At 45.3% G+C, this 16,822-nt stretch overlaps 1 protein-coding gene across 2 annotated transcripts in view; it reads right to left on the bottom strand.

Moving 5' to 3' along the window:
- DNAAF9 (dynein axonemal assembly factor 9) overlaps positions 1–16,822 on the bottom strand; it is a 92,170-nt gene that overhangs the window by 56,230 nt on the left and 19,118 nt on the right. For both annotated transcript variants that reach the window (XM_073002138.2, XM_073002140.2), the window contains exons 3-6: positions 8,804–8,923; positions 7,783–7,907; positions 4,108–4,204; positions 1,186–1,292 (exon numbers count right to left, since the gene is read on the bottom strand). In XM_073002138.2, the coding sequence (XP_072858239.2) occupies positions 1,186–1,292; positions 4,108–4,204; positions 7,783–7,907; positions 8,804–8,923 (449 nt within the window). The remainder of the gene's footprint in view (positions 1–1,185; positions 1,293–4,107; positions 4,205–7,782; positions 7,908–8,803; positions 8,924–16,822) is intronic.

Below are 16,822 nucleotides of genomic sequence, written 5' to 3'. Positions count from 1 at the left end.
GTTGGAAGGAGCATGAACGCAGAGGGGGGTTTTATCCTCCCTGTTCCCAAAACCCTAATGGAAGCTGGAACTTAGGGAGCGCCAAGCAGTTACTAAGAATGACCAAGCCAGCGGTGCTAGGATGCTGTGGATTCACAGAAACACACATAAAGAAAAGAGCTGCAACTGAAGGCTTATAAAGAGAGGCTGTTTACGTTCCATCTCAAAAGAAGCAACGCTGCATTGCAAAATCTCCATTTACACAGGGCCTTTTAAATGCCAGTATAAACAATATGCTAGATTGTCTACAGACCAGTACCATGAACAAGAGGTGGCAGTGAGTTACTGAGCACCCAGTTGCCTTGCAAGGAACTATTTTATGCATATCTTCCCATTTTAGGCCCACTAGAAACCTTTCTAGCAGTTCACAGAACTGAACTATAACTGTACAAATCGTTTTGAAAAATAGCAGCAAATCCTGATTTCTTTTATTCTTTCCCCCCAAGACTTGCTTTTAAGAAGGGAAGCCAGGATTCCTAATACTTACACCCCCTGGTTTAATTCCATTGGCAATGCCCGGCCTATGGAGCTGTCACACAATCCCTTGCTTGTTATTGCACAAGCACATGAGCTACCACATACATAAGAGAGTAGTGAATGTGCCCTTGCACAAGCTCCAAAGGTAAAAAAAAAACCTGCACAAAGAGTATGATGCAAAAGGTAAGACGGAAGAGCATTTCATCCAGAATCACTAAAGAAGGCTAGAGAGACGCAAAGGTTCAAAGGCCAAAATCCAGTTGCTCAGCAGCGTAAGTCATATCTGAGTAGGCCCAATGAAACAGTGGAGATCTAGTGAGTCAACTCCCCCATAGGTTCCACTGATTCTAATAGGCCTACTCTAATTGAAACCTACCATGCAGAAGAAAGTCACAATTAGAGCAGACCATTTGAATCACTGGAACTTATAGAGGAGTTGATTCACCATTGAATCAATGGGCCTATTTTAGTACCATTTACTCTACTAAGCAACAGGATTTTGGCCAATGTTAAGGGGCACTGGAAAATAATCAAATATGCTGTACTATTCCAGAATATTGTAAGACTAGGAAGATGAGCTGACCCTTTCCCCTCACATCGTTCTGGTCCACTTTCCAGGAGACATCACAGAGGGAGCATTATTTAGCGCAACAAACCTTAAGCCCTTACCTCGTATTTCATCGTAAAGAAGCCATCTCCCCCTATTCCTTCTAGGGCAAAAGCCTGCACTATCGGCCACTTTTCGACAACAAACATGTCAAAGATCTGCAGATGCCCTGAAGGGAAACAAACCATCATTTTTGAGGACCGGGCAAGGAATCTCATTTCTCTGTCCTTCTCAAACAACCTCACCACCGTGATTTTCAAGTGAAAGACAACAAAAATTCATATTTTCCTCCAGATTAAGTTTCCCTTATTGCTGGAGTTCTGTTGGTTCATTTGACCTTTCTTTCTTTATTCATTATCAGACCGCTGCAACATTTAAAATTATAAGGACATATATGAAATACTGGTGAAAATTAAAAACAAATTAAAATGTTCGAAATAATTCTCCTTCCCTTCAGAAGTGTTGCACTGCAAACCTGCCGATGAGTCAAGTGTTTCTTTGATCCTTTCAGGTTAGGATAAAAGAGCACACTCAGAATATTAGAGGAAGATTGGCTTCTATAGATCCTTGAGCTTTGTTTGCATTTTGCTTGAGGCAGCCTTTCAGCCTATAAACCCGGGCAATGTGTAAGTACGAGGAAAATGACGGCATGCAAGCGTGAACACACGTGACAAGGTAATCAAGTGGAGACCAAAACTCTTCTTCATTAAAGATGATAAAGCCACTCAAGTAGGCTGATGTAAGTGCAATAATAAAACAGGAAATGTTCTCCCCGAGTTAAGAAAAATGAAGATCAAAAAAAGATGTGGCAGAGAAGACGATCAGAACTGGATAGCACCCCATGGACCATCTAATTCTACTTCATGTCAGATTTGTTCCTTAAAACAGGGGCAGTGAAGTTTTCTGGCACTACAGATGTTTTGGACTCCCGGAATCCTGCGCCTGCACTGCCAGCAACATAGGACTTTGGGAGTTGTAGTCTAAAACATCTGGCTCAGCAAAGGTTTATCACCTTTGCTTTACAGCCATTGTTCCCAACCTTGGGTCACCCAGGACTGCAACTCCCAGAAACCCCGGCCAATACAGCTGGTGGTTAAAGGCCTTCTGGGAATTGTAGTCCAAGAACACCTGGGTGATCCAAGGTTGGGAACCACTGCCTTAGAAGAAAACAGCCTATATACTAAATCTGATAGAGAAAAACACTTTCCTCAATGCAATAAAAGAGCAATTGTTTACTGCATCTGCCATTCTCTTTTGTTATTTTTGGACAACCATGTTTTATCTTATGACTCCTATCTTAAAGGCCCTTTCCAAGGCTTTCTAATGAAAAAGAGCAACCCTTTCTTCATGACAGTCGTATCGTATCTCTGTAAGTGGCAAAAATGTCCAACCAAAGAGAAATGCTGCATGATCCGGACAAAGATGCTGTATCGGTTTGGACCAGCTGACACCCAGACACGACAATATCATGCCTCCATTTCTCCTCCTCCTTCTCTGCCTATCTGGCAAAGTGGAGCCGTATGGCATTTTTGCTCTCTGTTGCCTTAAAGTCTAAAGAACCATGTGAGAAAAGATGACACCAGGAGTGAAGGACCACAAACCAAAAAACCAGTGAACTAGAAGAGTCTCAGCTCTGAAGCAAATGATTCATAATGACCTGTTTTAAATCTGGTTAAGCATCCGGGTCATGGGTATAAAGTTAAAAGGCCGTGCAAGGCAAAAGAGAAGCTCGGTCTCTTCTACTCTCAAATGTCTATGTACTGAAAAGAAACCCTCAGGGTTCGGCAGAGTTTTTGGCTGAGCTGATGCAACAAACTCCAATCATGCTTCTCACCGTTACAAAAAAAACGTGACAACTGATTTCACTCAAGAATACCCAAAAGTCTTCTCTTGAGACCAAGGGAATGCCTTGATACGAGAAGCAAAGAAATAATAGACGGGTGCTGATTAAGTGGCGTTACACAGAAGAGTCTCCACCAAGGAAAGCCTATTGCCGCAACGCCTACGATGCATGGGGTTGTCACATGTTGTGCTCTTTCCAGAATGGCTTCTTTAAAAGTCGGAATTAAAAGCAAGAGAGTTGCCGCTTTCTTGCAGCATCCCATAAGTGGGTTATTTTCAGCAAAAACAAATCAAGACTGTTCTGCTTTCTCTCCTGGCTCTGAGTCATGCACAGGAAACTGGAGTCCAATCTTTTATGTTCTAAAAAGGGAAACCTGCATAACAAGAAGAGGGCTGTTTCTTTCCCTGAATAAAAGAGGCTTTATATAAGGAAGGCATAGAGGATATCTTCATTAGTCCATTAACAACAACACACGATGACTAACTCAAATGACTTGGGAGGGGGTCCCCAATTACTCATTTCTAAAATGTGCAACAAAAATACAATATTGTGGCACCTCAGAGATTTAGAGATATATTTTAGTATGAGCTCTGATGACTTATAATCACTTCCTCACAGCGACGTAACCACCATGTTGATCCACTGCTCACAGGGAACAAGGATCTTTAATGAAGGATCACTGAAGTCAAAAAAGGGTGCTGCTTCTATACCGCTCCCAAGTACTCTCTGAGTGGTTTACAACTTGCATATTTAAATAAATTTACAATTTAAATATGCAGGCTAGCCTTCCCCCCAACCCTCAGCAAGCCTTCCCCCCAACCCTCAGTACTCAATTTACCAACCTCAGAAGGATGGAAGGGTGAGTGAGCCTCGAAGTAGCTATCAAGGATTGAACCCGGGTTGTGAGCAGAGTTTCGGCTGCAGTACTGCACTTTAATCACTGTGCCACAAGGCTCCTTGTCAACATTGGCATCAGATGCCTGTCTAAGCAAGGACCTGAATCTGGGTTTTCACCATTTAAGCCCACCTTGCAAACCAGTCGGCTAGAGTTTATGTATATGGAACCGGGGCAGTTCTAGAGGTGACTATACAGAGCCACGACTTCCTTCCCTGGAGGCGCTACTTTGGTTTTGAAACCTACCTTGTGAGCTAAAGGGAATGCCGATCCGACTGCAGTCACGAACCATGTCTACGAAGCTGGAAATTTTGAACTCTTCGGCAGCCTCTTCATCTTCATACTAAAGAATCAGATGGAGGAGGGGAAAACATTTTAAGATGACCAGCATGGAAGCGGCGCAAAGATTTGGAAAATCACACCGGTCATGTTATTATCAGATTAAGTCAAAAAATACGGCCAATGCAAGATCCAATTAATCCTTGTTGCCAGTCTGGCAGAAAAATCTACATTTTTGAATTCTCCAGTTGCTTTATCCACCTAATCAAAGAAGAAATCTTCAAATGTTTTCCCTTGTGTGTGAGAAAAATGATATCGTGTTGATTTCCCCCATATTGCATTGATTCCCCACTGCTTGGTTGAGCCTATCGTTCTACTGGGACAGTCGGAATTTTAATTCAGAAACAGTCCATGTTCATAAGGTCCATATCACTTGTGGAACGTTTTACAGGAGGCCAGGCAAAGCTTTGCGTTGTCCTGGTTCTCTCCCCTCCACAGTGCACATACACGCTGCACCTCAGTGTATGCCACAGGGTGTTGTGTCATGGCATGCGTGGCCTTCCATGAGCTCACAACACTGGAGCACTCTTTGATTTGTGCACTACCCCTGGGCAGGGAAGGGGGTCAGACCTACACTCAGACGGTTCAAGCGCATGCCAGTTTACAGGGTGGGGATCTGTCTGTTGGAGGGTGAGCGTGGACTGTGCATTGCTCCTCCTCAACTTGTCCCCCTCTGGGAAACCAGGGCGAAACCTGGTCCTTGGCCAATAGGGTTCTGAAGATATCACTCAGTTTGTCCCGTGACCTGATCTGGCCCATGAAGGTCTGTGCAGGGGTGGGGGGTGGGATTTGGCTCCCTTCCTGATGCGGGTTCCACTGCCCTACGGCTAAGCATCTGTGCCGCAGTTCAAAGGGACTCCTGACCCTCACAATATGAAATAAGTTAAAGAATGTATGATAAAATAGGCCCAAAAGGTGGGCCACAACTTAAAAGTCATGGTCACAAACATGGGAAGGTAACATTAAGCTAACAAAAGCAATTCGTTACAAAGAAAAGGTGTATAAGACGTTCTATAGATGGCATAGGACACCTGAAAAATGATCGGAAATACATCAAAGTACCTCCAACAAATGTTGGAAATGCAAATCAAAAGAAGGTTGCTTCTATCCTAAGTGGTGGACTTGTAGGGAAACTAAGAGCTTTATAGAAACCAGTCTGTGAGTTTTTACAAAAAAAATGTTATCCTCTATAATTCCATATGAACCAGAACGGTTTTTGTGAAATATAATCCCTTGGATCTACCCTCACAGCTGTTGCAGGAATGGCCAGGACAATGTCAGAGAAGCCCTTGGAATACTGAAAAAGCACCGCACGTGGACCATTTTATGCATGGTTCTCTAAACGCACGGCGATCAATGTGGCTAACCAATCCTTGCTGATTTCCAGAAAGGGCTGCCGTGTCTTGAAATGGTAGCAATGAATTAAAGTCAGCCATGCTGCCGCCCACGGGGCCTCCATCGCACAAGACCTTGGTGCTGAGCACCATTCTCTCCCAGTTAAGTCTGAAACAGGCCCCTCCGGCGCTCTGTCCCATGATTATCGCAAGGGCGAAATGGAAGCTGCGGAGAAGGGGTTAGCTCTATACTGTCATGCAAAGCCTTATTATCTAATCTTTTGGAAACTAGGACTTGGAGTTCTGGGCAATTTGAAACTGTTCAAAACAAGGCAGTGCGAACATTGCCCAATTCTATAGTAAAGCAGATATTATTTTACTAACCCTGTCCATTTTCTTGCATTAAAAGGGGGGGGGGGAAGCTTTCACCACTCCGGGGGAAATGGAAAAGAGCCTGCCATTGATTTGGACGGCAGTGCTGGAAGATTCTTCATAAGAGCTCGCCACTTCAATCTCATGATTACCACGCAGGCAATATCTATTTCATGGACACCAAAAACTCTTGGAAAAGCTCATCTTTATTGTGTAAGTATTCGCATTACCCAGCCAGCCCACTTGAAAAAATATCTGTTGCCAAAAGGGGAGGCAGAAGGGGCCGGATCCAATAGACGCTGCACAAATCAGCATGGCTCAATGCAACGTGAGTCCCAGTTTAGTGATGTACAAAAGAAGAAACATCACTGCAGTTACTGTCCTCCCTCATCTGGAACACAACTCCCCTACAATTAACACGGATTATACAACAACATAGGATTAAGAGAGGCTGCTTCAGGGCCTCCTTCCTCTACAAGTCCACCAACTTCTAGTTGTCCTACTTTTTCCTCCGGTTTTAATAAACTTAGTTAGTAGAACTCTTTGTTTCATTCAGAAACCCATAAGCCAGAACAAAGACAAAATGGTACTGAAATCTCCCAGCACTAATGTTGTTGTTGTTGTTGTTGTTGTTGTTGTTGCTGCTGCTGCTGCTGCTGTTGTTTTTTAACAAGATCCATCATTTCAATCTCCTCCCATAGCATGTCTTCCACCCACTCTAGGTGCATACCACTCCCTCCCCCCCCCCGGATTTCGGAGGACACATCCATACAGCACACAGGAAATTACCAACCCAACTTCAAAACAGCAAGAAGATTCATGTTGAATTATGGCCACTCCCCCCCCCTTTTTTTCTCATGGCTTCCCAAGAACAGAGACACAGAGCAGGGGTTCCGCCACTGCTAGACTGCCCAGGAATATGCTCTGCGTGGTTTCAAGGGAGTCTCTAGTCAAGAGCCGGATAATCCAGACTGTGGCAGAAGATATGCAAATACAGGGAGGTAACACTTAAGATAATGGAGACACCTACACAGCTGCTTTCATCGAACAGATCCATTAGTCTTTCTCTAATCCATCATGTTCAGACTGCAAGTGGGGGAGCATTTTGGCAGTTACCGTATTTTTCGCACCATAAGACGCACTTTTCTCTCATAAAACAGGGGGGGTGGAAAGTCTGTGCGTCTTATGGAGCGAAGAAAACAGATTATATTTTCCTGTTTTCTTCTAAAAAATTGGTGCGTCTTATGGAAAGGTGCGTCTTATGGAGCGAAAAATACGGTATTTTGGCAGGCCAGGCTCTTTCAAGCGAGGGAGTTCCTAATGCACCAACCAGGGAATTCTGATCCGGCAACCACGCAACAGAAAGATCCCATACAAAACCAGTGCAGCCGTTTCTTCGGCAGCCATCGCTATAGATTTGTCTAAGAACTGCAGCCTAATCATTAGACAAGACAAAAATTAGTACCCTTTTTTTCCTTTCCTCACAAAAGAATCCAAAATGCCAAGAACGGTAAACCAACCACAGGCAAGAGCCTCGGTGTGCCTTGCTCTAATTATCATCACCCTAATGTAACAACAAGCACAGGCTAACTCAGGAACAAACTACACTGAACGAGTGGGCAGCTTCCTAGTAAACAGACACAGGGTCAAACGGAGAGTCAGGAAGCTCATTGTTCTCTTCTCTTCCGTGTGTTTAATTCGGTCCTGGAGACAGTAGGATGGCTACGGTCGGGTCATCCCAAGGGTCATCCAGAGACAAGAGACCATCAACCCAAGATCTGTCCCAGGAAGCTCAAACAGCCACAACTCCTACATGTAGGAAGGTTTCAATTGTTTTTTTTTAATTGTCTTCCACGTTTACTGCTCGTTGGCTCACCTCATTTTCAGTCAGGCAATGGAAGTGCAGGTTCCTCCAAAATGCAACGTATGGCAAAAGGTAGTTATAGTTCACAGGGTTGCAGTAGACATGGACGCTGTCCGGCTTTATCAGTAGGATCACGTCTGTAGGAGAACAGAAGTCAAGATTTAGAGAAAGGTAACTAAATCAGAAAGAAGTAGGTGCTGTTAAGTTTCGAAATAATAACTTGCTTGTCCTTGTAATGCATAACATAATAACATAACAGTCCTTTGATTTACTTAAAACTTTCTCCCAACTCTTGTGCTGAAAATGGGTCTAGAATAGCTTTGGTAAGTAATGTGTCAGACAGAGCCTGCCTGGCATTTTCAAACAAAAAAATACAAAAAAAATGAAAAAGGAACAAAGGAAGCACCACCTCCCAAAGCCCTCGCAGGACACCTCCTCCCTTGGGTATCAAGAAGGGCAAGAGATAAAATGCACTTTCCTACAATTGTTTTCTGAAATAGATCTAAGACAAAGTGACAGCCATGAAACAGCATCAACTGAAGAATCCCAGATGACATTCACACAACCATGATCGAACCACAGATGGAGGAAACAAGACAGCTGATGTAGGGGAGACTTTGTCCAAGGTCATCGAAACAGCTCACAGGTTGAGCAGCTGGACCGTTTATAGACAGTCTTGCAAGCCAAGTCTGGCCTTTTGTATGAATTATCGAGAGTCAGCCAAAGGGGACAGAAACACCTTCTCTGCTGTGTTTTGGCAAGCCACTCAGGGCCAGAGGCTCCAAGGAAAACAAGAGTGTGACGCTCACAGACTCTCTTCTCTTGCCCACCACAAAATACGGGTGGCTGTTTCTACCAATCAGAATTGTGGATACCTACACAATCCAAGTGGGGAAACCGTGAGCCGGACACCACTTTGCTTCCTTTTTACATGGAGCGCGCCCTGAGAGTTGGGAGGAGGCCCTATCCAAGGTAGAAGGAGCACAGCAGCACCCTTGGCTTCCGAGAGGGCACAGCAATGCTTCTGCCTTACCATCAAGGACTTCTTCCGGATATCCTGATTTCTCAAAGTCATTGTTGCTCTGGTTATACAAGCCAAAGAGAAGGTAATTGGCCAGCTCGCGGCAGCCTTCGTTGTATCGACTATCAATTCCTGGAGGAGGAGGAGACAGATACATGCATTAGGTTCCTGGGGAAATAACTTCTCTGTTCTCACTTGAAAAAAACAGAATGCATTCCACCAATAAAAATGTGTTAATCTTTCAGTGGGACCCAAGATCCTGCTGTTCTTGCCATGTGAGGCTAACACAGCGACGCCTGGAAATGATTAACCCATGGCTTCCAAATCTCAGGATGACCAATTATAATGAGGAAATGACTGCAACGTAGAAATATCACGACCGCTTCCTCTCCAGTCTCTTACACCTTGGCAGGAAACGGCAGTCTTTAAGGTACCTCAAAATCTAAACGACAAGTCATATTTGATGAAAACCAATGTCAAGACCTCATTGAAAACAGGATGAGGCTCAAACATTAGCAAGACAGCATGAAGACTCACAGATACCCACCCACAACTACGGGGATCAACACAATTATTTTTTTAAACAAAGGAAAACCCTGAAGCTGCATTAATGGCATCTATAAAACCGTATTTCTGACTTGCTAAATAGTGTGACCACAGCTAAAACAGGAGACCTACTTCACTGACCCTATAAGCGCTAGTAGAGACAAGCTGGTTTGGCAGCGCAGTCCATTTCCCGGCCAAACAGCTGGTCTGTGGTTTGGTGCCCCATCTCCCCTCCAGCCGGTGCCACTCAGCAGCAGGAGCACCCTGTCTGTTCCACTCCCTCCGGGTGCGACCTCCAAGCGCCTGCCTGATGGAAGGGGTGGATCAGCTGTTCAGTGGGGAAATGAACTGCACTTTGACCAGCCAGTCAACTGTATTTCCAAGCCCAGTAAGAAAGCACATTCGACTTGCATGTTTAAGCCAAGTACTCCAGTTGGCCCATGCAGCAGTAGATTAAATGGGATCTATGTTTTCATTCTCTCAAAAATATTTTATTTTTTTCGCAACTGCCCATTATGATATTGGCACTCAGCTCTTTCTGGACCAGAGAGATACTTGGAGTTTGCATCCATCGTAACACATGCAGTTGGAACATTACAGTATACAGTAGTGCCATCACAATAAAGAAAGTGTTGGTTCAAGATACTTTCTTGACAGCTATGCACTGAACTCTGCGCAATACACATATGCATGTAAGTGTCACACATTTTTTAAGGCAGGAGGTTGTGCTCTCAGGCACAAACTTTGCTTTTAATTTTTTTTAAACTTTGGGATGTTTAAACCTTTCCCACCAGCTGCTCCTGCACTCAAGATTTACCTCCTCGCCTGTTCTTCTCCTAGGGGGATTCTGTCTGCTTTTTCCCACACAGAGAGAAAAGAGTCTGGAGGAAGCGGCTTTCGGATGCAAGATGATAGATGAGCAAAAGGATAAGCCGGCCACCCCATCCCTCATGGAGAACCTCCTGAGGCTGGCTCTAAATGGCATTCTATGGCTTTTTTAAAAAAATAAATAAATAAAGAGGAGAAAATGTCAACTACATCTGCATATGCAGCGTCTAGGCTGACCCTAAGGACTAACTAGATACCTCTCTTCCATTTCAAGCAAGCAGCTTGAAACCTCCAGGGGCACCCACCCTCCAGGATGCAATGTAAGCTGGCTGGATTAAGTTCTAAGTTTTCTTCTGCTCCAACATGCATCTGAAAAGCATCCATAACCCTAACTATGTTCCTCCCCACTGAAGGGACAGAATCTGCATCCGAGGCCATCGGAGTTCCCGGGTGACGGTCCATCTGTCCTTCCATTTAAGTGGTGAGGCAGGAACGTAGTCCTCTGTGGACGTCAGGGGAGAGGGTCACGGACCTGGAAAAAAACTAGCCAACCCTACAAAACCCTGTCCAGACATTCAGGTTATCCTGGGTGCAGAGGCTGTGGAGATGGGTGTTTCTGGACTGCAACTCCCAGAATCCTCCAGGTATGGCCACTTTGCAGCCTAAAAACACAGAAGCTGCTGGGGTTCCAACTGTTCCAGTGTATTGAGGTGCCCTTAACGGATGGAAAAGGGAGCTAAATAAAAAAAACACAGCCCCTTTTCAGAAGCAAAAAAAGTGACTTTAGAAACAGTGACTAGACAATTGATGCAGTGACACTAGGGTGCAGAAGCAGTCTAAAACAGAAGGACTCTGTGTGCATTTATGTACACATAGTCAGTCCTCAAACCATTCCCGTACCAGGCACCCCACCAGAAAGACTTCAGACTGCTTCTCTCAAATGACCTCTAGCCGCTACATCGTTTGGGGCAACTGGGGATTACTTCAAAAATCCCTTTGCAGATAACAGTAATCTGAAGGCAGACACAGAGTTTGGAACAGGGATACCAAGGTCATCTAAGCAAGCCCTGGGGCGGAAAAAAAAACATTTTTGAAGGGAAAGGTGCTCCTGGTGACGAGAGAGTAGAAGAGAACAGGATGATAAAACTGATTTACATACTTGATCAAAAGAGTCACTGTAATATTGCCTCACTGTGCACAAATAATCCAATCCATATTCCTGATCCAGATGTTAAACCAGAGGTTGCCAAATTTGGGTCCCCAGATTGGACTACAATTCCCAGAAATCTTAGCTAGCACAGCTCATGGCTGAAGGCTTCTGGGAGATTTAGTCCAAGAACATCAGGGGACCCAAGGTTGGGAACCACTGCTTTAACCCATTCCTTCCTTCCTTCCTTTCAGGCATAAAACAGTTTTCCTTATTGACTCAGAGCTCTCTGCCTTGTCTACAATCCAAAAGAGTTGTGCTCTATCAGGGCCATCAGCACGCCACCCTGCATACTGGTTATAAAGATAAGGGGACAGATAGGAAGATCCATGCGTTGAGGGCTAGTCAGACTCAGGTAACAGTTTCATGAGCATGAACCTATATTCCCATGTGGATCAAGACTACGCAGCTTTAGAAGATGATCTTGGCCATTCCTGTTTCCTTCTACAGTAGACCCCCTGTCTCCATGGGATCTGTATCCGCTGTTTTACTTATCCATGGTCTGAACATATAATTAAAAAAAAAAATCCAGAAAAACCTATTTTCACATGTATTACCAGAACCGACCAATAGAGGGAGACAGAAACCGTGCTATGAATAAAAAAGGTAAAGGTAAAAGTTCCCCTTGACAATTTTTGTCCAGTTGTGTTCGACTCTAGGGGGCGGTGCTCATCCCCGTTTCCAAGCCATAGAGCCAGCGTTTTGTCCATAGACAAGCTTCCGTGGTCATGTGGCCAGTGCGACTTAGACACGGAACGCTGTTACCTTCCCACCGAGGTGGTCCCTATTTATCTACTTGCATTCGCATGCTTTCGAACTGCTAGGCTGGCGGGACCTGGGACAAGCGATGGGAGCTCACTCCGTCACGTGGATTCGATCTTACGACTGCTGGTCTTCTGACACTGCAGCACAGGCTTCTGTGGTTTAGCCCACAGTGCCACCACGTCCCTATTGTGCTATGAATACTTGTTAATAAAGAATACATACCATGGTCTCTGGTGCCATCTAGTTGCCAGTTCTGTTAATGCATGTAAACTAAATGTTTTCTCCCCCCACCTTGTACCATGCTGCATTCAGTCACGGTTTTCAGTATCCACGGGGTCTTGGAATCAATTACCAGACCATATGGGGGTCTTACTGTACATGTTTCCTCTTGATCTGACTACATTCACCAACAAGTTTCTTACAAGTTGTTCAGTTAATTAGTGTTTCAGGTCTCTTTCAACAGAGACGACTGTCTACTCCTCTTCCCTTTGCCTCTCTGATTCACAGGATCCTTGTGTTCAAATATTTGCTACCTATCTCCCCAGTGACTTAATTCCTCCCCCCCCCCCCGAGGGTGGTGGAGAAAACCAGGTTACAACAGATTCTAAATGATGGGGCTGCCCCAGTAGGATTTGGGAAGGCTTTCTTAATAATTCCATTTTATGCCTCTGCCTCTACAACATTATTTCTCTCTAACTGATATGCTGACGATGGAAGCTTCCTAATAAACTAATCTGGTGACCCAATTCTTTGGTGGCAGGCTTTGTGATTAAACATAGGCTCATAAGAATTATAGCAGAAATCCTGGAATGATTGCCAGGTTGACAGGTCTCTAAGAAATAACCTCTGCTCCTGCATAACGTGGCTGTCGGTAGAAGAATCCTACCTCGGGGTGATTCATGCTGAGGCAGCAAAACAACAATTATACTCATACTTTTGCCGGAGAAACTGCCACGTCACGTAGACCCGCTTGTGGCATGATACTTCAATGCCAGGGAGCCGGCTCAAGGCTGACTCAGTCTTTTATCTTTCCAAGGTGTATGCAGCATACATTACTCTCGAGCACAAAATTCAACAACAAAGAGGTTCACTGGTTTAGTTGCATAAGTGTACCCACAGAACTAAGAACATGGCCACTGGTCCCATCACCTCCTGGCAAATAGAAGGGGAAGATATGGAGGCAGTGACAGATTTTAGTTTTCTGGGCTCCATGATCACCGCAGATGGTGACACCAGCCACAAAATTAAAATACACCTGCTTCTTGGGAGGAAAGCGATGACAAACCTTGACAGCATCTTAAAAAGCAGAGACATCATCTTGCCGACAAAGGTCTGCATAGTCAAAGCTATGGTTTTTCCTGTATTGACTTATGGAAGTGAGACCTGGACCATAAAGAAGGCTGACCTCCAAAGAATTTATGCTTTTGAACTGTGGTGCTGGAGGAGACTCTTGAGAGTCCCCTGGACTGCAAGGAGAACAAACCTATCCATTCTGAAGGAAATCAACCCTGAGTGCTCACTGGAAGGACAGATCCTGAAGCTGAGGCTCCAATCCTTTGGCCATCTCATGAGAACAGAAGATTCCCTGGAAAAGATGCAGATGATGGGAAAGTGTAAAGGCAAGAGGAGAAGGGGACGACAGAGGACGATATGCCTGGACAGGGTCACCGAAGCGACCAACATGAAGTTGACCCAACTTCGGGAGGCAGTGGAAGACAGGAGGGCCTGGCGAGCTCTGGTCCATGGGGTCACAAAGAGTCGGACATGACTTAACGAGTAAACAACAACAACCCACAGAAATAAGTTCATCGCTCAAAGAATTTCTTTTAATGGCCAGATTCCCCAGAGGGTAGCACAGATCAGTGGAAATGTGAAACTCTGCCTGCAAAACTTCATGATTCCCATCCTTCTGAGTTCAGTCCATCTCCAGGCAGAACTGGGAAAGAATCTCTGGAGAGCTGCTCACGGTGACAGCCGACAACACTGAGCAAGATGGATGAATGGCCTACAAGTCAATATAAGGCACTTTTCACCATTCACACCACTCCGTGCAAGAGCTGTGCCTCCAGTTAACTGAAACACATCCTCACCACCAGCAAGCAGCTAGTTTTGGAAAAAAAAATGGAAACCTGGCAGTCTTTTTCAGCCATCTGAGCTGGGCACAGGAGAAGCCGGACAGAACCACAAAATCTTGACTCGACTGCAACATTTCTGAAATGCGATGGAGCCCCACTTTGGATCTGGGATTCAGAAAAGGCGACCCAAGGAATGCAAAGTTGGAAGCAGACAAGACCAGATCTTGCCCGGAGAAGCCCAAGGCATAAAACAGAAACCAAGCGGGAAGACAATCCAAGCAAGGGGACAGAAATGCCACACATGGAAGAAATCAGGAGAGAAGAGGAACTTTTTAAAAGCGTGGCCCAACATTTCACCTCCAAGAAAAGAAAAGAGGTGAAAAAACCATTTTCTAAAGTGAACTGGAACTGTGGGGTAGTATTTCAGGCAAGATTTAGGGGACTATCAGTTTAAAAAAAAGAGGCAAAGAGCATAGATTAATTTCAGATGATCCCAAAGACATAAAAATCTGAGAAACAGAACATCTCCGGTTCTCAACGTTTCGATTGGGCCACAACTCCTGAGAAAGGGTTACGGTCGCTCAGGATCAGATTGCAGTTAACATCTGGCTGCCTCTTCTACCACGGAGCCGGCTGGCGCTTGGGCTGCTCAGCTTCCGGTCTAACCGTTCAGTTCAGGCTTTCACACAGGGTTATGCTGGGATACGGCTCAGAGGCTGCCAGCAAATCCAGATTTATAGGCAGGGGCCAGACGAAGACTCGGGGAAAGCTGCAGAAGGAGAACTAGGCCACTAAGGCACCTTTCAAAGTCAAGCGGGTCATACAAACCAGAATATTTATACAGCCTAGAAACGTGGTTGACCCCTACCTGGTGTCTCGCCACCACCATCGCCACCCTCCATCTGGCTTGATTTTTAATTTAGGATGGGATGCCCAAGGTATTTCCAGGGAAACAAAAATATTTTTGTTTGTCATTCATTCATTCATTGATCCATCAATCCATTCATTCATTCAACATCTGTACTTCCTCACCAGTGCAGTGCATGACTCTGGGCAATCCACAACATAATAAACATCCCGTATAACAATAAATGAAGCAGGGTCATGGTGAAAGGCCTCCCTAAAAAGCAGTGTTTTGAGCTGCCTTCTAAACGTAAGCAGGGAGGGGGTCCGGCGTAGCTCCAGTGGATGCATACTGATATTACAATATCCATAATATTACGATGCATATAACAGGGCTCATATTGGCAATACATTAGACTAGCCCGAATCAGGGACGTGGTGGTGCTGCGTGTTAAACTGCAGAAACCTCTGTGCTGCAAGGTCAGAAGACCTGCAGTTGTAAGATCAAATCAACGCGACGGACTGAGCTCCCTTCGCTTGTCCCAGCTCCTGCCAACCTAGCAGTTTGAAAGCATGCAAAAATGAGAGTAGATAAATAGGTACTACCTCGGTGGGAAGATCACAGTGTTTTGTGTCTAGTCACGCTGGCCACATGACCACGGAAACTGTCTTCAGACAAACGCTGGCTCTACGGCTTAGATATGGGGATCAGCACCGCGTCCTAGAGTCGGACACACCTGGACTAAATGTCAAGGGGAACCTTTACCTAGCCTGTTGAAGGTAGACACGCCTGCTGCAAGGGCTGGTGGATCGTCTGTCACTAACTCTCCTCAAACACAGGACTGTTTTTTGATGCGTGTTGTGCTTCCTAAAACATTCCACCATATTCCGCTGAGTTTGCTTCTAGGCAACTGTGCATCTCCCCACTCTGCCTCTAATACGGTAACCAGGTCCTTTAACACTTAAAATACACTTCCTCATGCAGGCCCTCCTCCCACAGATAGTTAGGAAGAGAAATTGCTGGAATTTCTATAGCACATCTGGACCCGATGCTCACCATGGAAATGCAGGTGGCGTCGGTTGTCCGCTCCACTTATTTCCATCTCTGGTGGATCGCCCGGCTGCGGCCCTACCTTGACAGGGGGGCGCTCACTAGGTTGGTGCACACGCTCGTAATCTCAAGATTAGACCACTGCAACGCGCTCTACGTGGGGCTGCCTTTGAGGTTGATGCGGAAACTTCAGATGGTGCAGAATGCAGCGGCCAGACTCCTTACTGGAGTGAGAAAACACCAGCATATTTCTCCTACCCTGGCCAGACTGCATTGGCTGCCCATTCGTTTCCACATCGACTTCAAAGTTTTAATACTTACTTACAACGCCTGCTCCCACCAAGATCTACCCAGACCACCCGCACGAGCCAGGAGGTGAGGCTGAGGAGCATGACGCCGAGGGAGGCCCGGAGGGAAAAGACTCAAAACCAGGCCTTCTTGGCGGTGGCTCCTCGCCTTTGGAACAATCTCCCTCCTGAGATTTGCGCGGCCCCTACGCTGGGTACATTTAAAATTCAACTAAAAACATGGCTTTACATCCAGACCTTCCCTCCTGTCAGCATTTAACTTCCTTTCTCTTGGCTATCTATTATTTATTATCTTTTGGAATGTTTTGTCACCAATGATGTTAATGGATTTATATTATTTTAATTGTATATATGTTTGTTGTTAGCCGCCCAGAGTTATAGAATATACCAGATGGGCGGGGTATAAAT

This window comes from Pogona vitticeps, chromosome 5 (genome assembly GCF_051106095.1).
Source record: "Pogona vitticeps strain Pit_001003342236 chromosome 5, PviZW2.1, whole genome shotgun sequence".
In the NCBI taxonomy this organism is placed as follows: domain Eukaryota; kingdom Metazoa; phylum Chordata; class Lepidosauria; order Squamata; family Agamidae; genus Pogona; species Pogona vitticeps.
This window is presented reverse-complemented; position numbering and strand designations above follow the sequence as displayed.